The sequence below is a fragment of the Echiichthys vipera genome, assembly GCF_963691815.1.
Source record: "Echiichthys vipera genome assembly, chromosome: 17".
Lineage (NCBI taxonomy): Eukaryota > Metazoa > Chordata > Actinopteri > Perciformes > Trachinidae > Echiichthys > Echiichthys vipera.
In genome coordinates this window covers 12,706,234-12,733,740 of record NC_139842.1, presented here as the reverse complement: position 1 = coordinate 12,733,740, position 27,507 = coordinate 12,706,234, and the positions used below count along the sequence as shown (strand labels likewise).

At 42.3% G+C, this 27,507-nt stretch overlaps 2 protein-coding genes across 5 annotated transcripts in view; both read left to right on the top strand.

Annotated features, from left to right (window-relative positions):
- Window positions 1–5,632, top strand: part of srl (sarcalumenin) — a 17,516-nt gene extending 11,884 nt beyond the window's left edge. For both annotated transcript variants that reach the window (XM_083931810.1, XM_083931809.1), the window contains 3 exons: window positions 714–830; window positions 2,115–2,348; window positions 2,464–5,632. In XM_083931810.1, coding sequence (XP_083787936.1) covers window positions 714–830; window positions 2,115–2,348; window positions 2,464–3,275 — 1,163 coding nt within the window. In that variant the 3' untranslated portion in view covers window positions 3,276–5,632. The remainder of the gene's footprint in view (window positions 1–713; window positions 831–2,114; window positions 2,349–2,463) is intronic.
- Window positions 5,633–8,138: 2,506 nt separating this feature from the next.
- LOC310959232 (adenylate cyclase 9) overlaps window positions 8,139–27,507 on the top strand; it is a 34,779-nt gene continuing 15,410 nt past the window's right edge. The window contains exons 1-2 of one of the 3 annotated variants that reach the window (XM_083930518.1): window positions 8,139–8,232; window positions 9,683–11,508. In XM_083930518.1, coding sequence (XP_083786644.1) covers window positions 9,696–11,508 — 1,813 coding nt within the window. In that variant the 5' untranslated portion in view covers window positions 8,139–8,232; window positions 9,683–9,695. Of the gene's footprint in view, window positions 8,233–8,398; window positions 9,527–9,682; window positions 11,509–27,507 lie in introns of those variants that run through there. The other 2 variants (XM_083930517.1, XM_083930516.1) reach the window with 2 other exon arrangements.

Genomic DNA, 27,507 nt, shown 5'->3' with positions numbered 1-27,507 from the left:
GGGGTTGCATGTGCAGTTCTGGCTTTAGCAAAGGACACACGGGTCTGAGGAGAGGACACTGGTGGGAGAGGGTGGTCAGTGTTAGGCTAGGAGTGAATTGACTGACTTTTTGTTAAACTTTTAAAAATGTATTTATTTGTAAATCCTTTTTTAGAAGCCTCTTGAATCAGAGGTGGTTATTTGGATTTTTCTTTTTTGATAACATTTTTCTTTTTTCTATTCTTTTTTTTATCCTCATCTTCTTTTCAACAGAACTCCCCTGCGCCCTGCCACCCCAGCACCATGTCCACTCACAACACACATGGCAGCTTGCTATCAAACTCAGAGCGTGCTCTGAAAGCCTTGCCCTGTTGGGTCTTACGTCAGAGGAATGGTGCAGCTTTGACGTGTGTCACTGAGATATGGCTGTGGCAATTGGTTGAGATGTTTCTAATACTATTATACAAGCTTCAGCATCTTTCTTGTCATTTCAGTCTTACAACATATTGTAAAATGGAGACTTTAGCAAACATTGGCCTGCAACATGGCAACATTTAACAACCCAGTACACTCAGTTATTTCACCTCTTCTCATCAGCTACAAATAAAATCCCAGTATAACTGATTACCTTGTAAATTTTCAAATAAAATTTTGGATTAACTTGAGAGGGTCTTTGTCATCATTTGGCCGTCCTGTTGAGATTGAAGCATCTGTTTTCTCTCCCTGCCCAACAGATGGAGAGATTACCTCCAAGCCCATGGTGCTGTTCCTGGGACCCTGGAGTGTAGGAAAGTCCTCCATGATCAATTACCTCCTGGGCATGCACGACAGCCCCTATCAGCTCTACACAGGTATGTTACTCACATTTTCTTTTCAAATGAGCAATAAATACTGTTTAATGTTGTACTCCTTTTCATCATGATCCAAGGATGAAGTAAATGCATTCATACATCTAAAGGACTATTAATGAGCCAGCTGTCATATCTAAATGTTACGGGGATGAGAGTGTAAGTGCTAGAATGTCATTGTGTTTATCAAGAGGTTTTGTTGAAATAGATCAATGGCATCTTAGGGCTAAACAGTGATCGCTGTCAGTTCAGTACCACCACAATCAATATTTCCTATAATAACAATTTATTAAATGACAGTGTCAAAAGAATGTGATGGACCATCTGAGAGTTAGGGCCTGAATCTGCAGCTCCCCTCAGCTTTACAGTGAGTTTTGGTTCAGCTGTCCGGCCCGCAACTACTGTTAGGGTTCACTCTCATAGCTTTCAATGGTATACTCCACACCAAACAGCAGACAGACTCAGTTAGAGACTAGCTGGTGAATAAGAGACAAATATTTCCTGCAAGTGTTGGTGGAGGCCAAAAGCAGAGCTAAAGGAGTGCAACAATTGGACTCAAACATAACTTCTGGATGTGTGAATATTAGGGCTCTGTATCGGCACTCGATACCTTTAAGGTATCAACCAAAATAACCCAGTACCAAGTAGTATCGAAACTTTTCCAGTCAAATGATACCTGCATACAATCTATTTTGTACCCAGATCTAGAAAAAAATGAGTATTTATATGGTTTTGCTTGCAGACAATCACCGCAAGCATTCTTAAATTTAATGCAATGTGTGATTGGCCCACTACAACAGCAGTTTCAACCCATACAGTCTGTAGTGATGAAGTCGATCACAGTGTTTAACAAACTTGGTAGTTCGGCGTGTCGAGATGCCACCAAAATGTTAGAAAGTATGACTATACTACAAGTCTGTGGCATCTGATAACAATAAATATATAAAATGTGAAAGGGTGATTACAAATGAAGTACTTACTGTTTGTACTGGAATCACTTTAGTGGTACTGTTACTGGTATTGGCACTGCTATCATAACTTATCAAAAGAAAACAGAGCCCTTGTGGATATGCAACTATTCGCCAACAAGTTGTGTTCACAACAACGACATCAAGAAAATTAGTTATTGCCATCACTTTGACCATTTCCCCAGTATATCTGCATCTCTCTCATATCTACCTAGAGCTACTCCGATTTGCTTTCTTTAGCATGCCTCCCAATCTGTGTCTCTTATTGATACTATTCTTGCTAATCTCTCCTTCTTGATTTCTGTGAATCTGTCTTCAGGAGCTGAGCCTACTACCTCTGAGTTCACTGTAATTATGCACGGAGAGAAGATTCGCTCTGTTGAGGGTATTGTTATGGCAGCAGACAGCTCTCGGTCCTTCTCTCCCTTGGAGAAGTTTGGTCAAAACTTCCTGGAAAAGCTGATAGGTATTGAGATGCCCCACAAGCTGCTGGAACGTGTGACTTTTGTGGACACACCAGGAATCATTGAGAACCGGAAGCAGCAGGAGAGAGGTAAAACTGAGAGTTTATCTTCAATTTGTGGGTTTTCACATCCCACAGTTCAAATACATAGCACTTGGTTGCAACTCAGTATCTAGAGGTTTACTTATTCTCTTCTCCCATCCAGGCTATCCCTTCAATGATGTTTGCCAGTGGTTCATTGACCGTGCTGACCTAATCTTCGTGGTGTTTGACCCCACCAAGCTGGACGTTGGCCTGGAGCTCGAGATGCTCTTCCGGCAGCTGAAGGGTCGCGAATCCCAGATCCGCATCATCTTAAACAAGGCTGACAACCTGGCCACCCAGGACTTAATGAGAGTCTACGGAGCGCTCTTTTGGAGCTTAGCTCCCCTTATCAATGTCACTGAACCCCCTCGCGTCTACGTCAGCTCCTTCTGGCCATATGACTACGCACCTGATACAAGCCGTGAGCTCTTCAAGCGAGAAGAGATCTCTTTACTGGAAGATCTGAACCAAGTGATTGAAAATCGCATGGAGAACAAAATCGCCTTCATCCGTCAGCATGGCATCCGTGTGCGCATCCATAGTTTGCTGGTCGACCGCTACGTCCAGACCTTTAAAGAGAAGATGAGCTTCTTCAGTGACCCTGAACTAGTCTTCAAGGAGATTGTGGACGACCCAGACAAGTTCTTCATTTTCAAATCCATCCTAGCCAAGACCAATGTCAGCAAGTTTGACCTGCCCAACCGCGATGCTTACCGTGACTTCTTTGGCGTCAACCCAGTCACCAACTTCAAGCCCCTGTCGGGTCAGTGCTCATACATCGGAGGCTGTCTGCTGGATAAGATTGAGAAGGCAATCACCAATGAGCTGCCCGCTCTTCTGAGCAGCATTAACTCCGGCAAGCAGCCTGGCCTGTCCTCCTGCGAGGTTACCGGTTGTGGTGAGAAGCCAAAGAATCGCTACCGGAAGAACTGAGGAAAACAAAATAACTTGAGTGGGGGAAGTAAGAAGAGGAGGGGTCTGGTAGAAGCCAACCCTGCTTTTGTCAGAACACATGTATTGTTGAGGAGACAGAGGAGAAGAGATTTGTGTTTGTTGTTTTTTCCTCAGGAGAATATGGGGAGTTGCATTTAGGGAATGAGGGAATATAAAGGGGGGGAAGGGTCATTGCTTGATATGGCAGCTGAAGGACACAAGTGCTGAAGAAATGAGAACATGCCACTGATCAGTGAGTTTTGTTAAAATACACACCCTCCTCTCTCCTTTGCACAATCACATTGGACTGTCAGGGATTTTGGGGTTGGGGAAGTAATGATGTGAAGAAATACAAAAAAAAAGAGTAAGTAATAAAAATAAAAAAGCCTGAGACTGACAGTCAAACACCAGCTCCCTTGTATGTGAATAAAACGGGGAAAAGTAGAAACAGGAGTTGCAAATTTGTATGGTAAAATCTTGAGAATTGCATTGCAGAAAGTCAATTCCATAAGCTTCAGATGCTGATTTTGAAGTAGCCTTTTTGGGTGCTATACAAAAGCCTTTGTGTTTGTCATCAAAGCCTTTGCTTTTGACATAGATTAACATTAACATTAACATTAACATTAACCTTGCATGTTAGATTTTATTTAACAGGTGCATGCATTTCCTGCTAACATAACGCTTAAGTAATATTTCCTTGTGTAACTGAAACCTGAACGAATCCTGTCATGCAACAAATAAGGCCTTTTTTTTCTTTTCCTTTTATATACTCGCTCATCAGTGATGGTTGTTGACAACCTGTGAAATGAGCACTGTGTGATGGAAGCAGAGGTCAGGGTTCAAGGGTCAGAGTCTTCAGAGCGGGGTGGGTATGTTCATTCTGCTTCACTTCTTGACTGTTCTTACTGTTTCTGTTTGCGTCTATAAATTTGCCAGTCTTTGGCAGAAATTCATTTCTGTGTTATGATGTTTTTTTCCTTGAATGATTACTTCCCAGCTTTTTTCAGCTGAATGACCATACAAAAACAATACATGAAGGATGTGTTTGGATTATAGCTGTCTTTCGCAGTTTCTTCTATCATTTCTTCTGCAGGATAGAAAGCTATTTATTGATTTTTTTTCTGTGTAAACTTTCCAAATGGGCATTGAAGTAGCTGTGTATGTGTACTGAATACCCCCTATTATACAATTTTATAACCACTGCCAGATTGTGACAGTTATTCTCTGTGATAGGGGGATTTCCTAGCTTAGAGGTAAAGGTAAAGTGGAGGACTCATAAATTGACCCCTGACCTCTGTGGAAAGAAGGAAGCCCCAAATACTGACCTTTACACCCACAATGGTTTTGCAGTGATATGCCTACGTGTCATAGATGCAAATTCTTATTTAAGCCTAACTTAATGAACTTCCTATGAGTATGGCATGGTAAAATTACTTAAAAATAGTTTGACATTTTGGGAAATACGCTTATTCGACACCAGGCTATTTCTTGGCAGTGCGCATTAATCGCTTGATGTTTGTGGGTTGCTAGGTAACGGCAGAGACTCAAGGAAGCCATTGCACATAGCCAAGAAATAGTCTGTCACATAACCCCTCCTAAACCTGCAACATGTCCCTTTTACGCTGCAGTTTTTGTACGGATTAAGCACACGACATATATAAAGTGTGTTAATGGGGATCTGGAGGTTCAGGTTGGCTTGCTAATTATTTATTTATTTATTTATTTATTTATATCAATATACCAAATTGTCAAACTATTGCTTCAAAATCAGAATCGTAAATCATCAAAGGATATATAAGAAGTAACAGTAGTAAGCTTCCAACAACGTTAATTCACAGACAAATGTACTTCCAGTTCCCTCGGTGTCCTCCATCACTAACACCACTGTGAAGTGTTTCCCCAACAAAAAAAACCTGAGGCCTTATGAAAAAGAAAAGAAAACTAACAAACAGCTCATATTTTCTTAATGTTCTCTGCTTATTTGAGTGTGAGTGCTCCACTGGTTGTGTTTAGTATGTTTACACTGCAGATCCAGAAGATGCCCACTAGAGAGTGCTGTGTAAAAGTGTAAAAAGTTATACAGACCACTACTAACTAATCATGGCAACAGTTTATAGCTCCATGGTTTATAGTGATAGAGTGATAGCTTGGGCTAATGACGTTGTGTGGTTGTGATTTTGGTATTTCAGTATCAGTTATCTTAATTAACCTGTGAATTAGATCTCGAACGGATGTGTGTCCCATTAAAGTAGTTGTTGATTAACTTTTTTGTTTGTTTTGGTATAAAATCAAAATTAATTTTGGCCCAACTTTGGAAGCTTGATCATCTATAATAAAGATTTCTGATTAACTAGGTAGTGAAACGTTGTGTTTATTGTGACAAAACTATCAATCCTTAATCAGGGAGACTCAGGGAGAAATCCAAACTTGTACTGTAGTACCAAGCGGATTCTCTTTCTCTGTCTCTCCCCTTTTGTAACAGCTCTCTATCACAACTCTCTATCTCTATCACAACCTCTGAAGGTTCAATCTCTAGCTTTTGGATTTGAAAGGATTCTTTGGGTTTTATCCTGTAGTTGCAATGCACCAACAGTTTGTCGGGACTCAAAGTATTTGTGTGTGTGTGTGTGTGTGTGTGTGTGTGTGTGTGTGTGTGTGTGTGTGTGTGTGTGTGTGTGTGTGTGTGGTGGATGGAATATGTATATGTTTTTGTGCGAGTGTAACTGTGCAAGTATTTACACTTCTCCTCTAATTATTGAAGGCAAATGAAAAATAAAGTTCATACTCAAACACTGAAACAGCCGCCGATGGCCATAAGAGAAGGACTTTGCGGGAAATTAAAAAGTTTTTAAAAAGCATTTTTATGACCTGCTTTATGAATTTACATTTGCTGCTTGTATTGTGGGCTTAAAAGCAGTCCTTTATGAATTTCTTTTTATTGTTAAGAGTCAAGACTGGCCTACATAATTGCATCAACAAAACACAGATCATAATAAACACTATAGCATGCACATGTATGTACAGTATACTACCACATACACAAAGGCATGGGCACACATTTAATACTGTATTGTTTAGTGTATATTATGCCTCTTTTTAGATGTTTTTTTTGTAAAAGTAGGTTTTGTGCTTTGAAACTTGTCAATTCTACACAAGTATTATTACAATGCTCTATGACCCTTGAACTAATCACTGTAAATCATACTCTGGTCTAAACGTGGAGGAAATCTTTGCTGTGCTTTCATAAAGGACATGCTTTTTTTGCTCCCCTATGTGCAGGATGCAAGAAGGCGCCCGCTGTTAAGCCAGAGTGCGGACTACAGAGGGCTGCTGTTTAATATTTCTCTCAGGCTACTATAGAGAATAAAGCATTAAAGGTATCTGCAGGTTCCACTGTGCTGCACATAAAGGATGATATCATCTAATATTTTTATCATCTTGAGGGTGCTGAAATATTGCAGCAGTGCAGTAATGAATTCAGTCTGCCTTTATGTGCTGCCCTTATAAATGTGAATCTATTTTCATCCCCCATAATAACATTAATATTATCCAATATTACATTTAGAGTGAAGTGCAACTCGGTGGCCTTGTATTTAAGGGTAGCCTCATTCAAATAAATTCCATTTCCCTCTAGTGAGAACTGTTAATTTGTTCTCTGCTATCTTCCCAGAGCGGATGTTTACATTCATGCCGTCAACCAAAAAAAAAAAAGAAGACGTCCCCACCCTTCTTTAAAATTCGTGCTCGCTACCTTTCAGCCTTTTTCTATCTACGAAGCGCGTGCACGTCCCTTGATTGTACCCCTCCCCTCCCATGAATAGTCAGCCCTACTCTTTCCTCTGCTCGCCAGGCAGACAGCAGCGTCAAGTCATCGGCTACCACCAAAACGGAAGCACACGTTTTCTCGAAATACTTGACCGTGATTTTTTTTTTAAATCACCTTTGGGTTGCGGCTCGAATTTCAAATGATTTAGAAACACATGTGCCACACAATGAGGAAAATAAAGAATACTCTCAATAATAGGCTACCTAAGAAAATAGCTTAATGTCTATTTCCCCCTTCCTCTTAGACTGTTCTTTAGCACCATAAGAGTTATTAGAGATGTGCTGTTCTGGGATATTTTCCTCCAGCTGAATATATATATATATATATATATATATATATATATATATATATATATATATATATAATTTGTTTTAAGAATCTGGGATTTGCCTTAAAGCAGTAGGAAAAAAGATGCTTAGTTTAAAAAATGGCGATTTATTAAGAGAAAGAAATTAGGGCAAGTGTATATTGGGGTTGTTGTTTTCCTTACTTTGGCTTGTTTTGAAATCGTATACTGAAATTTTAAAATGATCTATGACTAAGAAGAAAAATAGAAATGCTTATATCCTCGTGCTTTCTTTTCTTTCGTTACGTTGGTCGATGCTGTGCTGTAGACCAATGGTGTGTCGTTTTTATCAGGCCGTTAAATTCACATATGGTTTTATTCTGAAAGAAAAAGGAAATCATCTCTACTTTGTTTTGCCGTACTTCACACACACACACACACACACACACAGACACACTCTCTCTCTCTCTCTCTCTCTCTCTCTCTCACACACACACACACACACACACACACACACACACACACAATTCGCGGTTGGACGGCTGTCACTGCACAGAAGATGGTGGCGGCTGCGGCCACTGCGTCGCCCACCGCGCCTGGATAGCGCACACTACATTCCACGCAGGTGTCGACGCTGCAGCAGCGAAAACATAACGGTCAGACAGCGGAGAGATAACATAATCTAATCTGACTGTGGACGGTGCAGGGGGGGGGGGGGGCGGAGAGGCTGGATGCAGCAGCCCTCAGCCATTCCATTTGTCTCGGATTTAAAGGGAATTCTTTGGAGGTGTGATGAGATTCCCCCGTGAATCCCGTGCAATTTCTTTTAAAGTGGATGGATCAAGGTAACACTCAGCTTTGACCTGTGGGACTTGGTGTGGGGGGCTGGGGGAGCGCAGGTGGAGACCTTTTAATTAGCCTGACTCTCTCCGGGCTTTCGTCGTCTGCCATTTAAAAGGGGGGCAAGCTGCCATGGGCAAAGTTTACTTCAGAGGAAAGGAGAGACTAGACAGCACTCAATAGACGGGATTTTCTTTTCCTCAGCTCGCCGGGTGACACAAAAAAGACAGCCAGGAACCGGCATGGACAGAATATCTGGAGAATTTCCTTGGGGAGCATTGTGACGATGAATTGGCGACATTTGTTGTGACTGGATACCAAAGCAATACCGATCAACACTGATCCCGGGCTGGCTGGTGCATAGTCCTAGAGGAACGTGTTTTCACACGAGTCAGCTCTTGCACTAAAACAGTTTATTGGGCATTTTCTGCGCACCGCGTCTTGCGTGAAACGTGGTGCGGTTTTTTTTGTCTCCAGCAGACCTCCGTGCACACAATCTCCTGGGGGGTTTGGGGACGCAGCGGTGGCGGACACTCCCGAGTAGAAAGTCAGGAAAGGACGGGGCTCCGTCCGCGGGAATAGTCGCGATTAGGCCCTGCAGCAAGGAGCATGTGGGTATAAATAAAAACGCGCAGTTTTGCGCTCACGTTACTATTATCTGGAGTTGATCTGCGTCTTACAATTTTAAGCTGACCTTTTTCGATCCGAGACGGCAAACAGCAGATGTCGAATCAAAGCAAACAAATCTAAGGGCGTGTTTTGGATGAAGTTGTGCTCAGACCTGTAAACAAAACGTGGTGGAGTTCAGGAGGTTTTCCCAGTGGAACCGAGAGGAACTGAATACTGAGTGGAGAGCCAGGAATGGACATGCACCAGTAATGAAAGTGTGTTGACTGCAGCGAGAACTCTACGAAAACAACACATTTCACCTGGATTTTATATTCCACACAATTCTAAAAAACAAACAAACATTGAAACAGAATTTCTTCGCTTCGTTGGTGTTTCTTTTTCAACGCCACGTTACATTACGCACATTATTTTGTGTTTCTCTGAGTCTTCCCAAAATACTTTTCCAATGAGTGAAACGGTGTGTGGGCAGCTGAGTGGATTTGGACAGGAGCAGAGCAAGCAGTGAGTGAACCTTGCAGTCTCAAGTGCGTCAAAACAGACTGTAACGGAGAGGAATGCAGGGGATTGACGTCAAGAGGGGCAATAATGAACTATTTAAACTCTTTGGAAGGTCTGCTGCTGTTTCTACAGCCACTACACTGCTAACTGAGTGGAATTTTCTATGAAAAGGTTGTTTTTTCCCCCCACTCCTTTCTCACTTAAACAATCATTGCCCTAGTTGTTATACTGCAGCCCTATACTTTGCTTTACTTCTTTATCAACTTTATCTATTTGAAATAACTCACCCTTCTGCATAGTCTGATTTATTTTTATTTTTTTGCATAGATTATAAAGGATCATGGCGTCCCCCCAACATCAACAACTGCTGCCTCACAACACAGAAGTGAGCTGTGACTCAAGTGGAGATGGAGGCGTCTCAGTGAGGATTGGCAGCAGTGTCAAACACAAGCACGGAGGCGGGCCACTGGGTTCAATCGGGGGAGGCTTCATTGGGGGATCCAAGCACTGCAAGTACAGCATTTCCTCCAGCTGCAGCTCCGGAGAGTCCGGAGCCAGGAGGCCGGTGGTCAAGAGCTTTCGGACACAGAAGAAGATGCCTCAGCTTTTTGAGAGGTCTGCCGGTCATTTCTGGGACCCAAAGTTTGACTCTTCGATCCTGGAGGAGGCCTGTAGAGAACGGTGTTTCCCTCAGACCCAGCGGCGCTTCCGCTTTGTGCTCTTTTACCTGGTTGCTGCTGCCCTCCTCTGGGGATTGTACTTTGCTGCCAACCCTTCCCGCTGTGACAGGACTGCCTTTCTCCTTCCCACGGTGTCCTTTCTCATTTTCTGCCTCCTCCTTTTTCTCCTAACTTTTACTAAGCTCTACCCTCGCTGCTACAACCAAGCATCGCTGCTGCTTATCATTGTAACCTTCACCTTGACCCTGGCCCCCCAGATCCAGACATCCAGCTTCAGGGACCCAGAGACTTCCACACCTGCACTGGATGTGGAAGAATTCAGTGGCATGGGACCCACATACAACCTGTCCTATGACGAACTTCTGGGAGGTAGCACCTGGTCCCCCTGTCTTTCTCCTGTAGGCACCTTCTCCCTTTGTATTGAGGTTCTTCTGTTGCTATACAGTGTTCTTCATGTCCGCCTCTATGCTTCTGTCCTGCTTGGGTTCCTCTACTCTGTCTTTTTTGAGAGTTTGGGCTGGCTGCACCTGACCCAGGAAGGGGATAATTGGAGTTTAGCCTCTCAGTCAGACTGGGATACGTTGTGTTGGCTTGGCCCAGCCAAAGCTCTGCTCCACCTCTGTGCCCACGCCATTGGCATCCACCTATTCATCATGTCTGAGGTACGGTCACGCAGCACCTTCCTTAAGGTGGGACAAGCAATCATGCATGGCAAAGATCTTGAGGTGGAGAAAGCCTTGAAGGAGCGAATGATCCACTCTGTCATGCCCAGACTCGTGGCTGATGAACTGATGAAGCAAGGTGACGAGGAGATAGGTGATAATTCTGTGAAGCGATACTCCACCAGCGGCGCAGCAGCTGCCATTTCCAGCCCTAAAAACAATAAACGCAAGAAAACGTCAATCCCTCGAGGCCAGATCATCTTCAGACCCTTCAACATGAAACGGATGGAGCCTGTCAGTATCCTCTTTGCAGACATTGTGGGCTTCACAAAAATGTCTGCCAACAAATCTGCTCATGCCCTTGTTGGGCTTCTAAATGACTTATTTGGACGTTTTGATCGACTTTGTGAGCTCACTGGCTGTGAAAAGATCAGTACTCTAGGAGACTGTTACTACTGTGTGGCTGGTTGTCCTGAACCCAGACCAGACCATGCCTATTGCTGCGTGGAGATGGGCCTGGGCATGATTCAGGCTATTGAACAGTTCTGCCAAGAGAAGAGGGAGATGGTCAACATGAGAGTGGGTGTGCACACTGGCACTGTACTGTGCGGTATCCTGGGCATGAAACGCTTCAAGTTTGATGTTTGGTCAAATGACGTCAACCTGGCCAACCTAATGGAGCAGCTGGGAGTAGCCGGGAAGGTCCACCTATCACAGGCCACTGCCAACTTCCTAGATGACCGCTACCAGCATGAGGACGGACAAGTCATCGAGAGAATTGGACACAGTGTGGTGGCTGACCAGCTCAAAGGTAGGTGTTCCTTAGTGAGCAGAGTGAATGTTGCTGCTTTTTTTGCATTCTTTTTTAAACTTTAGATTGCAGTTAAAGAAAGGTAGAAATCCTAACAAGAACTCCAAAGTCAGCAGCAGTTGCTACAAATCCTCTGCAACACTGAAACTTATCACTGCAATTATCCCCCCATAAGCCCACAAACCTTTCTAGGCATCTTAGTTGCTTAAGATAATATCCTCTAATGCCTCTCTGCCATCCCTACAATAAATGTATCTCCCCCCTACCCCCCACAGGTAGATCAGAACAGTGGCAGGAGAGCATTTGCATCGGTTAAGGTCAGCATCTTGTCGGCACAGATGGGCTGGCAAGGGTTTGAGTCTGCTACGTGCCCTCTGTGGTATTGGTATTAGGTGATTTTATCAAAGACAGACGCCATCTTCTTTCCCACCAACCCCCCCGGTCTTTGCTCTCTTGTTAAATTATATTTGTCTTCCAGACGTCCTCAATGTGTCCTGTTCCCTTAACCTTTGCTCTGAACCTCAGGGATCGCTTTACAACTTAATGCAACTGTGGCCTACTCTAATAGAGATTTGCCCGCAGCTTTATCTTCCCCCTTATCTTATCCTCTCTCTTGCTTGCTTCTAAACTGCCTGACTGCTGTTTTTACTTAATACACTTGTGCAAATGGCCCTGGTGTACTGTATCGAAATGTTGACATAATGCTTCTTCTCGTCATTCAAGGCTCTCTTATCCATTATCGGCCAATGTAAGCGAAGCCACAGTGTCTGACTAAGGTAGTGCAGATGGTGTCCATCTGCCCTTTTGTGTCAATAGATGCTGAATGTTCTTCCTCAGAGGCTGCACTTCGGATTTTGTACAGAACATTTAAGGGATTAGTGTGAACCGGGTATTCATCAAAAATAGCAAATCAAGGTTTCAAATAAATAATTTGTGCAAACTCTAAAATATGTCCTACCCGTGGAACTCTGCACTGCTGTCAGTTGTCAGCTGTCGAGGAACAAAATGGAGCAAAAGCACCTCCTGTTTACCAGCCCACAGAAGTGATTTATGGGCCTGCATATTCTCCTCATCTGTTACATTAATGAGCGACTCCTATTCTTGCTCTTGTCCTTTATTGTATCATATAGGATAAATGTATTACCCACAGTGTTATCGCTCCACCCCCCTTGCCTGCCCCTCCGTGTCCTCAACTCCTTTCTTGCCTCCCTCGTGTATTCAGTTCCCCTCCTAAGATTTATCCTCTTCCTCTAGATCTGCTGTACCAGTGAGAACACTGGCTGTCAGGAGAGAGTTGTGCTCCAGTGCTGTAAAACTTCCTCCAATGTCTGGCTCTGTCTGTGTTAATCACTTGGGTACCATTGCTCCATGCTGGGGCTGGTCCCTATTGCCTGACCCAGAAGTAAATTGCTCTTACCAAAGCACTGATTGCCATGTAGCTGTCTTCTGTGCATGTCCTTTTTGAGTCAGTGTGATGTTTCAATTTCTCACATATAGTTTTTGGTGTATAAATGGTTCACTATAATTCCAGGCAGAGGCTATTGCGTCACATTTTTTTCTCTCATCCTGTAGGTGCACATGTTTAAAAGTTTATACTTTCTTATTTATAGCTTCCCACTGTAATTGTAAGTTATTTGTGGCTCATAGTTGCAGAAGTTCACAGGGGGTACAGCCATGTGTGGATAATTGTATGTTGCAGCTTCATCCCGTTGGCTCCTACTGACCTGAGGTCTGTGGTTTTAGTAACAAATGGAGATGTTGCGGCTCAGTTTACGTCCCAGTGGTTGGTGTTCGAGGTAAGACCGTTTGACAGTATTGCATATTAACTCTTGCATATTACTCTTAACTGATGATGACTTTCATTTCTGCTTAATTTGAATGAGTATTTTTTCTGATTAATTGTTTAGTCTGTCAGAAAACACTATCTGCTACAGTTTTCAGAGCCAAAGGTGATGTCTTCAGAGGAGGACTGGGAAAATCAGCAAAAGCTCACTTTTGAGAAGCTCAGTGAATTATTGACATATTAGCATGATTTGATCATTTAAAGATTTAATATCAAATTTGTTCTATTCATTGTTTGATGATTAACTAATTGATTATTTCCGAACTTGTTGTCATCATGAACAACAAAAAGTAATGCAAATTGTCTTTTACTTATGGATTATTTTCTCAATCAATTGATTTTTAAAATGTTAGAAATAGTGAAAATTCTGGTTGCAGTTTGATCTATCCCAGGATGGTGTCTTCAGACATTGAGTTTGGCCAACGAACACTCCAAACCTCAAAGATATTCCGTTTACAATTATATAACACAGATGAAGCAACAAACCCACACACTGGAGATGCCGGACCCAGATAATTTTCCTGCATTTTTGCCTTAAAAATGATGGTAAATCGATTATCAAAATAGTTACTGATTGAATTTAGCTCTAATCTCTGATATTTTATGAGGGTGAAATGATTATTCTATAATAATCAACAGAATAATCAATTAGTTGCAGCCCTATCTTAAACCACAACACTGCTTGTTTGATGGATATACTGATGATCTGCACAGTGCAGCCCACAAGGCCCTTTGTACACAGGTCTTTGTGAGTGTTTGTCTCTATAAGGGGCTGCGCAAGAGGCCAGACGTTGTTGTCCATACTGGAAATGGGAGCTATATTTGGCTTAGTTTCCCTGGAAAGTACCTGTCTATGTTCTTCCTTTTATTCTTAATGCAGAGTGATGGCACCTGCAGAAGATTATCCCTTTGGAGGAGACTGCCAGTGTGGCCGTATTATCTTCCTGTTGATGACAGAATCACCACAGAGAGCCAAAGACGGTTCTTCCTTCTTTCAAGCAGCCTTTGTCTCCAGGGGAAATTGTTTGCATGCTGATGTTACAATAAGATTATAGAACATTTAGTTATTAGAGTCATTACCAGTTCTTGCTCTAATCTGTAACAGACAGAACAACAAAAGCTGCTTCAAGTATCTTTGTCTACACTCAGACCGCTTCTGTGCCTTAGTGGCAGACATTAAATGGGCTAGAATTGATATTTTAAGAATAACAATGTGCCAAATTGCAATGTGAAAGAGAAAGCTTGGAGTGATTACCCTGAATCAGAGCTTTAAAGTGGGTTTCAGCTCAGTGTTAATCTGTTCGGCTGCAACTTTATTGTTTTGGTTCACTCTAGCTGTGTCAGTTTTCGGTCACAGCAGGCGGCTGCTTACAGCGAAAAAAGGCTTCAAAAACCCCCTGTACACTACCTTCTCAGCACCAAGCAACACACAGACACAGTAAAAGTGAGTAGCTGGTGAGCATAATGGATAATCTAGCAGCTAAAGAGCCAGATATTTCCCTCATGGGTTGGTAGAGAACAAAAGCAGTGCTAAAAAAGGAGTGAATATTAAACTTGCATTCACCAAATGACCAAAAGCATGAGTCTAAATGAATGCTAATGTTGCCTCATAGCTGGATCGCCATATCAACTTAACAGTGATGATATGTCATTGTTGTGTTCACATCTTGTTTCCACTGTCCCCAAATGGACAAAAAACTATATATATATATATCAGTAATTCTAAGTAAGACTTGCTTTTGAGTCCCACTGTTTCGTATGTCCGTCCCTCTTCTCTCCTGCTGTGAATCTTCCAGGCTGTTGCTGTAACTTCTGAGTAAAAAAAAGAAATAGTCCTAGTTGCACCACTTTAAAGTCTAAATAACATTTTTATTCACTTGAGCATCTGACATCTCTTTCATATAATTGCACTTTCTAGTTATACTCATTATGCACTGGGTTCTCAGTAACCCACTGCCTTAAGGTAAGGCATGTTTTTTCCTAATTTAACCACTGAGTGAAGCTGCGCCGGGCAGGCTCATGCCGTATATCCATTCCCGGCCCACTCTCTCCTCCTTGCTCTGTGGGAAATTTCTAATAAAGCAAGACTGGGTAATCTCCTTGGCTAAAGTGATTAATGTTAGTAATTCTCCATCATCATATCTTCCCATGCTGGCCTGGTGTTATCACGACTCCAAACACACCAGCCACCTGCCAGCCAGCCAGTCGTTAATATCACAGCAAATGATATTGATTGCTTATAATGAGTCTGTCATGGCTGTGTTTATTTATGATGAGGCAACAAAGAGAGGATTTCATGGCTTGGATATCAAAGAGAACCAACCAAAACCAGAGGTTGTGCTGGCTCTAAAACAGCACATCATTTGTATTCAGGTCCACAATATTCATTTGTCCCAATTCCTTGTCTACCTTTTTAGTCTTTAGAACAATAATGGATTAGCTACATTAGGATTGATTTGAGCACAGGGCAGAACTTGTGATGAATGTTCTGTCCCTTCGCTCTGGCCCTATTCCTTCATGCTCTGCAGCAGGTATTGGCAGAAGAGACACTTGTGCTTTTGGAAAACTCACAAGCACACAAACATTCCCTTAAACTGTGAATGCTGTTCCATAGGGATGTATTGTCAGTTTGCAAAGTGTACAATATTTGCCTGAGGCTCAGTGGGAAATTACTTTAAATAGCTACCTGTGACCTTGAAAAACGATAAATGAGGTTCGCTGAAAGATGCAGGGATGGAGAAATTAAGTTAAGAGAGAACTAAGTCATTTTCACATATGAATTTCGGACAATGTCTGGCAAATCAAGTCCAGACGTTGTCTGAAGTTTCCTTTTCACACATGTAGCACACAACAGGAGATTGTCCTTGTCAGATGTGTTCTCACTTAGTCTATTTGGTTTAGGCAAGGTGTCGCACCTGGGTAGAGCGTGGAGAAAGTAGGACATGATGCGGCTTACACCGTGATCACATAACCAGTTCATAATATGGACATACGTAAATAACCAAGTCTCTTGCCGTTCCTTGAATTTGTCTGACTATTCTTGCCTGGGCCCTTACCAACGAAAGTTCCTGAATCTTGTCGTCTCTCCGGTTAGACATTTTCATTGCTGTCTTTGTGTAAATCAGCCTTTTTCTTCACCATCAGATGGTTATCTTTTTCCAGTGTCGCACAAGCCGCATGATAGAAGCATCATCAACATGCACACTCGCTCACTGTGAACTCTCCGGTCAATGAGCTGTTCTATTCACACATGGGCTCAATCGATAGCCCCATTCACGCGACCTGTTTGGTGCGGGGCTGCTGCGCCTTTATTATACACCACCGTCTGTGTGACAGAATGTAGGGACAGATCTGTTACACCTCTGAGCTGCCATCGCAGGTAGTTACACAGCCGCAACAGCGCAGAGCCAATGTGTGAATGGGAAAGGCGTCAGGGAGGAACGACACACAGTTGTGATAACAAGTCGACCGACACGAGGGGATCAGAAAGTGACAAAGCAGCGTTCAGAGTAATTATTAATAACTTGCAGAAACATTGTGTGTGATAGTCCACTGTCTCTTCCTCTCTTTCTTTTCTCAAACACATGCATGGGCACGGCGTACTATTCTCTACTGAAAGTTGTGTTACTATAATGTAGAAAGTTGGCAGTTTGTGGGTCGGGTCAGCTTTGAGTGGTTGATTAACAGAGGAGATCGGCTCACACATGCTAGATGCCAACACCTCTTTTGCTTCCGGAATACCAGCGTTCTGCGTGAAATTCATGGGTGAAGTCACAACTGGGGTGGCTTAGGCTACTTTGGAGTTGCTCTGTGTGAATTACTAAAAACCCGGCAATCTGGCATTCCTTCATTGTGGCACTGTTGCAGAATCTCTGTGTGAAAAGCCCTAATGTCTAATCCAATTTGGACATTTGCGTTCTAACATATGGCTCCTGCGGATAATTTCAGGTGTGAAAGGGAAAGTAGATGGACTGCCCTCTGTGGTCCAGTTCTGCCGTCCCAGACTCGTTTTAATCCGATGAGTGGTAGCACTAAACAGCAAACTCCAGCAGCGTTGCACAACCCCCACTACATTAATCGTCCATGTAACAGGACCTCAGCATTGAGCTCTAGTGTGAACCACAAGCAGAGAAAGGGAGACTGTACACATTTAAGCCCCTGGATTTCACACCTATAATAGTGTGTGTGCGTGCGTGCGTGTGTGTGTGTAGACTGACAGGGAATGAACGTGCTGTACTTGCTGACAAAACGGTTTGCTTTTTCACCTTAATGCACAGCTATCCTCCCCCCCTGCCAACAAATCAAATACCTGGCATAATTTTCGTCTAGACTCTGGAGTCCAAATCCGATTGCACACACAGCAATCTGCCTTACTGTAGAGAGACAGGGGAGGGGGTCGATAGTGAAGTGGAGTGGCTTACTTCAAGGATGGTGGAAAAAAATCAAGTTAGATTATGGTGGTTAGGTTGTGGTGGCAGCTGTTAGGATGGTTCAGAAAACCAGTGGTAAATAGATCCCAGGATTACTATTACATGTAGCATACTGCGTTCTGTAGATGCCCTTTCATTTGAAGTCTGGGAGGGGAATGTGGCTCTTCAGAGGCTGCCAAAGGAACAAACTGCCAGGGGGACTCTAAGCTGCCATATTGAATTGCAGCGGCCTAGCCCTGCCTAGAACACCTTGGCTCTGCACGGTAGATTACAGCCGAGAGCGAAATGGCATAATACATCACACTGCATTGCACAGTATCGCCCTGTACTGCGTATTATGGTTCACTACAGCATGGCATTGTTGCCCGCAGCAACGCAATTTCATCATTTATCATCTTTGGCCCTTATCTTACTGAGCAAGTCTGCAGAGCTTCAGGATCCCTTGTCATGCTCTGCAAACACGGGGCCATTGTGGCAAGGTTATTGAAGGTCCACAATGTGGTGATAAGCCCAATTTTATAGCTGCAGTCATTTAGGTTATCTGCTGTGTCACACTGTTACTCAGCAGGATTGGACGACCTGCACTTGTTCAGGAGGACTGTGCAGCAAGGGTATTGCTTGCTTCTTCGACCTGAAAAGCAATAATAGATTTCTACTCAGGGGGTATAATGAATCTTTGGATCAAGCAGATAGCATATTTTTTTCAAAAGGAGGCAAATAATCTAATCCGCGTGGCCCGGTGAGCTCTCTATTGAACTGATGCTGTTGAAGATATTTCCTCTGAACATCCGTGTATCCTGTTGTGCCCCACTTAATCCTTTCATGTGTCAGCAGACCCTGCAGACCTCTCAGTCCCCCTATAGGGGACAACTGTCCTATTAACTCAATGGTTAAGCATCCTGCCTCTATCTACTCTGACAGAGATAACCCAGGGCGAGGTGGATGAGAGAGTCTGATATCAGCGCCACTGTCTGTCTGATAAAGAGCTACACATACGAGTGGCTGACAAGGGCTGAGCCTGTAGAACAAACACGTAGCATGTGGAGTGCAACATGCTACACAGGGCACGCTGTCTAGGGCACGCTGTTTCACGTGCCTTTTTAATGTAGTAAGGTAAATCAATCTCAATCAAACCAATACTTTTTATCTGTTTTATTGCATTGCAAATTCAGTATCTTTGAGTTTTGTACTGTTGGTCAGACAAAAAAAAGAGATATTACCTTGGCTGGGACACTGGGATCTTGAGATCTAAATATTTTTCTATTTTACGGGATTTTATAGTCTATACAAACAATCAAAATAAATAATCAACAAATATAGTGATACTGAAAATAAGGGGCCATGTAATGAAAAGAGTCATTACGTTACCACACCGTTTTTTTTTGTACCAGGCTGTAAATATGTTTATTTCTGCTGTAAAGTATGGCATTTTAACATGGGGGTCTATGGGGATTCACTCGCTTTTGGTGCCATCCTCAATTGGCCCTTAAAGGAACTGCAGTTTTTGACATTTTTGCGTTGGCTTAATTTTTTTCAGTGTGAGTGTGTGTGTGGTGTAAATGGAGAAAATAAACAGATAAATACAAAGTGAGACAGAAAGATGGATAGGTTCATCCTGTTTAGCCAACACCAGCCTCAGAACAACACAACACAAAAAGGACACACACACACACACACCTCTGCACCCCAGGCCTGTCAAGGCTAATTGCCATAGCAACAAGCAATTGAAAGGGGCGTGGGTCAGCTGGTAACTGGAGGCTCTTTTTTAGATAGGACTTGTGCTCTGACTGGGAGAAAAGGACCAAATTGACTTCATTCAGCGGAAGCTCCGGCATTCACATTGAGGTAGAAACCAGGCGACAGACTATTTTTGTATGAGCTCAGCAAGAATAAGCCAAACATGCGCAGCCACTCATCGCCTCTGCAGCTCGAAAGGACACCTAATAAAAATGACACATATTGTGACTCTTCAAGATTCAAGATTCAAGATTCAAGAAGCTTTATTTATCCCGAGGGAAATTATTTTGCAACAGTTTCAATACAAAGGCGGAAAAGGGACTCTCAAAGAATGTCAAAGAAATGTCTGAGAAGGCATCTATGTGTGTCTTTCTCTTGATGTTTGGTATCTCACTGTATTTTTGATACTTAGATCTCTTCCAGTGCAGTGTGAGCTCAGCTTGCTCTCTTCACTGCCGTGCAGATGCTCAGGTGATAAATTGCTATTATGAGTCACTGATGCTTCCGAAGCTTTTCTCCTTTGCGATCGAGGGTACAGAGAATGCCAGCACTCGTCCCAACAGACGCACACTAGCCTTTACTGACGTTGACAGATGGAGCTCAGTTTTAAGGCCCCACAAACAATAACCCCCCTCCTAAACACACACAGACACTCTCTCTCTCTCTCTCTCTTCTCTCTCTTTTACACAGACTGACTTTCTGCACTTTGCGTTCAAGTACACTTAATGCAAACACCCACACATGCAGCCACACCCTGTACATGTTTGTAGGCTGTAGTGACTCGTTAGTGTGCACAGCGGGAGTGTGTGTGTGATAAATGTCTGTGTGAATTATGAATGAGGGAAGATGATGATGGGGGAGTCAGTCCACCCTGAAGCCTGCTACTGCACTCAGCCTGCACGGATTGACTGTGCATATCTGTGTGTGTACTGTACACTAAAAGTGTGTTTTACCCCATTCATTATTTTAGTATATATATGCCTGGTATACCTGCATGCCTGAGTATTTTATTATTAGCAGCACAGGCTGAAAGTGGATTTTTAAAGTGTTTCAGGCCAGCTCTAAGAATGAGGAAGAATATTTTTAAATGCTCATCTCTCACACCCTCTTCCTTTCGTTTTTCTGGTTTTATACAGTATAGCAAGATACTTTTATATGAAGTCATTTTCATGTGGCTCACTTCTGACCCTCTTTTCTTCCCCTGCACCCCGCCTTCTCTCCTCTCCTATTCACTCTCCAATTATCTTTTTATTATGTAATCCTTCTTGTCCCTTATTATAGGCCTGAGCGATATGGCCAAAATCTTATGAAATGACAGTCATTTCATATTTTCATAAGATACACCTCACAATGTTGCATGTTTTCTGGAAATTCAATAAATACATATTCTATATGAAATAACGACATGGTACGGTTTATCTTTGTTCACTCCTGTGTGAATTAAACACTTGACAAATTAAAATGACTTAGTATTTCTCATTCTATCAAGAACTTGCAGCAAAATGAACTGTATGTACTGGGGGGACACTATTTACAAATTAGTCTACCTCAAATTAGTCTACCTCAAAAATATGTATGCATTTTTATACTGGAATTTAATTTTACTTATCTGCTGCATAAACATCAATAATTATATGATATCTGCCACAAGGTACTAGAAGCCGGGCTTCGGTGTATTGCAGGTTTGGCTGGTTCCTCTCTCGTGCGAGCCAAACTATCTGCCTCAGGCTCAGCTCCCTCGTTGGCTTCATATGGGGACATCCCTCCTGCCCCCTCCAGCTGCCAGCTGGTCCTCCATCCACATAATTTATAGCCCCAGGAATCCCCCATGTTTTCACCCCTAGAGGCCAATCACTGATTTACTGTGTGCGTGTGTGTGTGTGCGTGCGTGCGTGTGTGCGTGCGTGTACACTAAGTGATATATTTCCAACAGAGGTCAGCCCTCATCCTTTTATCACTTTCAATCTGTTTCTCTTGTTGTCACTATACCTTTCTGCCTCCCTGTCCCCTGCTTTTTTGTCCCTATTTTTCTACCATCCATCTTGCTGCTGTCTCATTCTGTAACAGTTGAGTCCGAGTGCTGCCTCAACTGTACATGTAAATGACGCCTTCATCAACAAACATTACAGCAATGCTTATCTTAACAGGCTGCATATCAAAGGCTGTGAGATCTAATGAACCTGTCAGTTCTGCTTTTTAAGAGGATGCAGGTCAACAGTGCCAACAACCATCAGCATACATACAAGTTGTGTCTCTTAGGCAGAATATGGTTCAGAGGTTTCTGTGGTGATTGTAGTTTGCAATCTTATTTAATCCCGCTGTATCATTGTACTGCTTTAGATAAAGAGTCCTCAGGGAGCAGCGCAGTGTTCAGCAGAAGATCCAGCACATTTTCTTCATCCACCCCCAGTGAAGATACCATTAGTCATGTTGCGTGAGCAGAGGCTGTGGTATTAGAGCAGACGATAGGATGTTTGTCTGTGTTGCCTGTTTGCTCTTATCATTTCCCAGAGCCACAGCCTTGGTCACTATTTAATCGATTGGGAAACGGTGCTTATAGCGTGGTTAAGTAGCATCTCATGTCAATAAAATATGTATTTTTGTTTCGTTTCAATTCATGGGGGCTGTTGCACGAAGGCAGAATTAAGACATCCGGGATAAATGAAAAAGCCAGCCTTAAACCAGTGTGGTCTGGTCATCCTGGTTTAATCGGTTGCACATACACCAAGCCAGGATGAGAAGGCTCAGGCTATGTCAAGCCAGGTGTAAGTAATTCTGTTGAGTGCACATTCACAAATTTCAAAGGCAGACTGCGAGGTACAGCACAGATTCACTGATGCATTCACTGTGGAAAAGACGCGTGCAGCGTTCTTCTCTGAGTCCAAACAGCAAGAACTAATGGAAACTTATGAGGAAGTGAAGCATGTCATTAATAAAAATGAAAATTCAGCCGCTATTATTAAACAATGAGAAAACTGGTAACGGGCAATATCAGACCGACCGAACGCACAAGTGTTCAAAAATATACACGTCATTTGTGTCACTTCTTTTTATAAATGAACAGGTATATATAAGCATAACAATAAAGATAACAACTAAAAATTAAATTGAATAGGACATCACACAAAAAACTGCTTGTAAAGAACATTTTTAACAGATATTTGCGTCATACTTTTTTAATATCCTGGGCTGAAAGTGTTCTTTTATGAGTGGATAAAAGTATCCTTTTTCTTACCCTTAAAAGTGAGCAGTGAAATTTAATGTTACTCTAAAGATGGATACTAAAGACACGCTATATCCATTCTCTCTCTCATTCTCTCTCTCTCTCTCTCTCTCTCTCTCTCTCTCTCTCTCTCTCTCTCTCTCTCTCTCTCTCTCTCTCTCTCTCTCTCTCTCTCTCTCTCTCTCTCTCTCTCTCTCTCTCTCTCTCTCTCTCTCTCTCTCTCTCTCTCTCTCTCTCTCTCTCTCTCTCTCTCTCTCTAAAATTGTACTTAAGTAACTGTACTTAGTTACTTTCCATCACTGCATGTATGAGATTAAGATATTTTTGTACTATACAATATACTCCCTTGTACACACGCACACAATGTATCCCTGGTACTTTCATGGCTAATACAAATTGAATTAGGCTAAATGATCTTGGAATAGTTGTGAAACATGTTTGATTTGTGATCGGAGTGACAGCTGACTGAACAGATAAAGCAGCAGGAGGAATCAAGCCTGGCTGTAAGCCTGGTCTGGAGCAGGCTAACAGCACAGAATAAATCTCCATGGTAACGCAGGTGTCTGTGCTTTCATGCAACAAAATCATGGAGAAAGTAATCCAGGATAACTGGAATACCCCAGCTTAATCCCTTATCTAGGTTTCATGCAACAGCCCCCAGGTCAGAAATGAATTAGAAATCTGTCCCTTTTTGTGGTAATTTGTTATTTTTAAAACAGCAGTCTGAAAAAGTTTAAGGGCTGAACAAACTAAAGCTTTTATCATCACAGTGAAGAGGAACACAATCGGTATTAGATAACACCTTTTTAAAAAGCGTATTTCAGAATTATTTAAATTATATATAGTTAATGCATTTTGTTACACTCAAAGAATCACTGAGCATCACAAGGTCAAGAAAAACCATAGAAGGAAAAGCATAAGATAACTAAAAATGAAATTGTATAAGATATCATACAAACAACTGCTTGTAAAGAACATTTTTAGGAGATATTGGCATCATACTTTTTAATGTCCTGGGCTGGATATGTTTCTTTATGAGTGAAGAAGAGTATCCTCTCTCAACCTTTAAAAACTCACTATTATTACGGGGCTACTGACAGCTGGACCCTAAAGCAGAGGCAGGCAGGTTAGATAGGTGTGTGAAAAATGTTTATTTTAACAAAGGGGCCCCACAAGTAAAAGCAACAAGTGGCTGACAAGGCATGCAGGGGAACTCAACCGCCAGAAGACGCTAAGGCACGGGGCAAACTCAGGCAACGAGGCAGCTCAGGGCAAACTCAGGAACTCAGGCTACTCAGGGCAAACTCAGGAACTCGGGCCCAATGCAGCGAGTGAAAAGGCACACAAAGAAAAACATCAGCACTAGTTGACAAGACTGCAGCAAAAACTCACTAGGAGAGGAAGGTCAGCTCTACCAACAAGACGGAATTATCTGGCAGGGGAGCAGGGCCAAGACCAAGTGAATATATTGAGATGGTAATGATTGAATGGCTGCAGGTGTGACTCGTCAGCCCCATCAGCCAATCCCTGCAGAGGGGGAGGAACAAAGAGGCAGGGTAAAAACACCAAGACACAGAACCCTCACACTGTATTATCTGAAAAAGGCATGCTAAAAAAAGCACAGCTCATAAAAAGTACAAGTTTTCCTATCCTGGAGTTTGGGGGGTCCTGCAGCAGTGCTTCAACTCCAAAGGGGTTCACTCTTATTCAGTCCTCTTCATAAATTGTTTATTAAAACAATTGAATGATTAAATGAGGGTGATTCAATCTCTATTTCAAAATTGGACAAGCACTCAGAGTGCGCAGTTAGGATTGCCAGGGCCTCTTAACAATGTTAATGGATTGTGCATTTTCCCAGTTGGGAACTCATTTTTCAGACACCACATGAATGCAGCACAAAAGTGAAAAATAATATCTGTATCCGCCCCGTGATCTAGATGCGCTCCAAAATATGCTGAACATCATAAGGATCCATATGTTCACTATCAGACAGGCGGGGGCATTTGCATTCAGAGGAGCACGCATGGATGAAGGGTTTGACAGAGGAGATGACGATGGTGTAAAAAGAAGAGACAGAAAGTGAGCTTTTGGGATGATGTCAGATGCTGCAATTCTTTGCAGACAAGAGCCTTTAACGGCTGTCTGGTGATGAGGCAAACAGATCGGCTAGGACACATAAAAGTAGGATGGATAGTTGGATTTGGGACCGACAGAGAGAGAGCGTGAGAGAAAGACTGACAGTGAGATTGACAAAGCGATGAAAATACAGGCCACTGAGCAGCGGGTGGAGGGGGGGGGGGGGGTGGTTAAAGATTTTGGAGAGGTGTCAACTGTATCTGTTTTACTGCCAGCAGACCATTGCAGCTTGGAACTGTCAAAGATGGAAGGATCGAAGATACAGAATACAAAATGAGCACAGAGTACACGAGAGACAGACTCAGCCAAGCGAGAGTTAAAGATTTTGGAGAGATGTCAAGTGTTTCTATTGTGGTTTGGAGTGAGCTGCTTGGACAGGGCCGGAGTGAAGCCAGGAAAAAAAAAACACAGGCCAAATATGAAACTTTTGTTTTCGTGCCACCCCTGTTTACAGCATTGAGGGACAAATAGGGGGGAAGGATATTGAGCAATTTTGTTGATTGCAACGGGAAGAAGACCCCAGTGTGGCTCGTTGTGCTTGGGCGGTGTGTTTTTGTGTAAGCAGAGAAGTTCTCTGACGTAATTCACAGTCAAGAGACGTGTTTTTGTCCCGGAAAGCTAATGTGCTGAGAAAGCCCAGGTGGTGTGCAAGACTAGCTGTTTCTTTATATGGCTTATGTAACTCGTACCAAGAGCTCACTGTGGGTTTATCTGGGGTCCCTGAGAATTTGTGAAAAACTGTATTGGTTTAGCTGTGCTTCAGTGAGTTTGACTTGTACATGACTTCAGTTTGTCAAACACCAGTGCTTGGTACTTGTTGTTGCTTGACAAAATTAAGCAACTTAGCTTGATAGCCTCACCCACTTTAACAGTATATTATTTTTAGAAGGTTTTTAACAAGTGGCTTTTCTGTCTCACATGCAGGGAGGCACGGTTCCTAACCTTTTTGGCTTGTGCCTCCCTAAACAAGGGTCGTATTGTGCCAAGTGGTTCATTATTGCGAATTAAACCCTGCCAGGGTGATGGTAAAGACCACGTTGGGGTCTTGAATCAACTTGAAGGGGTTTCTTTCACAATAATGACCCACTCACTCTACATTATCCTTCTTATTGCAAGCCTACTTACTAAAGAAATCAATTATTTCTCACAAAATATTCATTTAAAGGGGATTTTATTGATTTAACAATGAGTCTATGATCAGAACTCCATTCATAGCAGCGGACTGCTTTTTAGAAATAACATAACCGTAGAATTGCCGTATTCAACAAAGCCATTTAATAAAATGATTCAACTATTTGCAAGAAAAGAAAATTCTTCTTCAGTTAATCATTTTGCAACCCCTTGTTGGAGCTCCCGGTCTTTATGTTGGGGAACCACTGCTCTTGTGCTCCAGTGGGACTAAATAACATTAGGCTGCAAGCAAGTATAATGACTAAAAAAACAAGCAGGAACATATAATGGCTGAAAACTGGCAACAATGTGCTGACTTTAAAGTCCCGAAGAAGGCACGCTGTTACTGAGACGTCCTCAAGTCTACACTGTATATACTGTATACCTCATTGCAGAGTAAAGTGCTCCTGCATTTTTTAATTTCAGTGTATTTGTTTGCATCTAATGCAGATCTTAATGTTATTCTCAAGAGAGCAGTTTAATTTTTTTACATTATTTCTTTGGTTTTTTTTCTACTTATTTATGTTTAAAAACTTAGTTACAATTTAGTGTGAAGAGTAACCAGTTCGAACAAGGTAATAAAGTCACAGAGGAGAAAAAAGTAATGTGAAACCTGTATACTCTTAACATACTGTGAAAACTCAGTGAAGTAATAATAAAATCATTCATTGGGTGGTTGATATTATAATTATGGTAATTCTACAGTATATTGCGTGTAGATGACGATAAAGTGCTTTCTCTGGAAATTCAATTGTGCATTATTTTATAGACAATATAACCAGATGATAATACTTTTCTTTGGCTTATCATCATTGTCCAGTGAGTGATAAAGTCCCACTCATTGATTTACGACTTAGCCGACAATGGACTAATTCAACCAGGTATATTTGGATATTATATGGATAGAAACATATAATATCTATAATCTATCTATAATTAAATCCATCAGAGACTTACCTTATTAAAACATAATGCTAGGCTTTGATAAAGTGGGTTGTTGGATGCAAGCCCAGTATGCTTGTAAACACATCTATTTAAAAGAATCAGCATTTAGCTCATCATGTTTTGTTTATGTATGTAGTAAATTGAGCAAAGTGCGAAACATCCTGTCCTCTATATTATTCAGAAGACAGTCAGATATCTTGAAAGAGGAAACATTCTGCCCTAATTTAAAATGTGTGAATAATTCTGCTCATTTTCTTAAATGCCCTTTTAATGCCTCAGAGGTAAGCTGGGCTCAGCAGACGTGTCAAACAAAAGAAAAGAAAAGGAAGGTCTGCGCTCGCTCTCCTCCACTCCCACCGGTCCACGGCTCGGGAGGTGAGCATAAACTCTGCTTCTCCTTTACTGTCAGAAACGACAGTGTGAGTCCCTTGGTGATTCCTTATGAAAAATGCATGTGTCTTTCATGTTTTATTGACTATTCTTTTTCCTTCCACCACCGTTACCAAACAACTCAC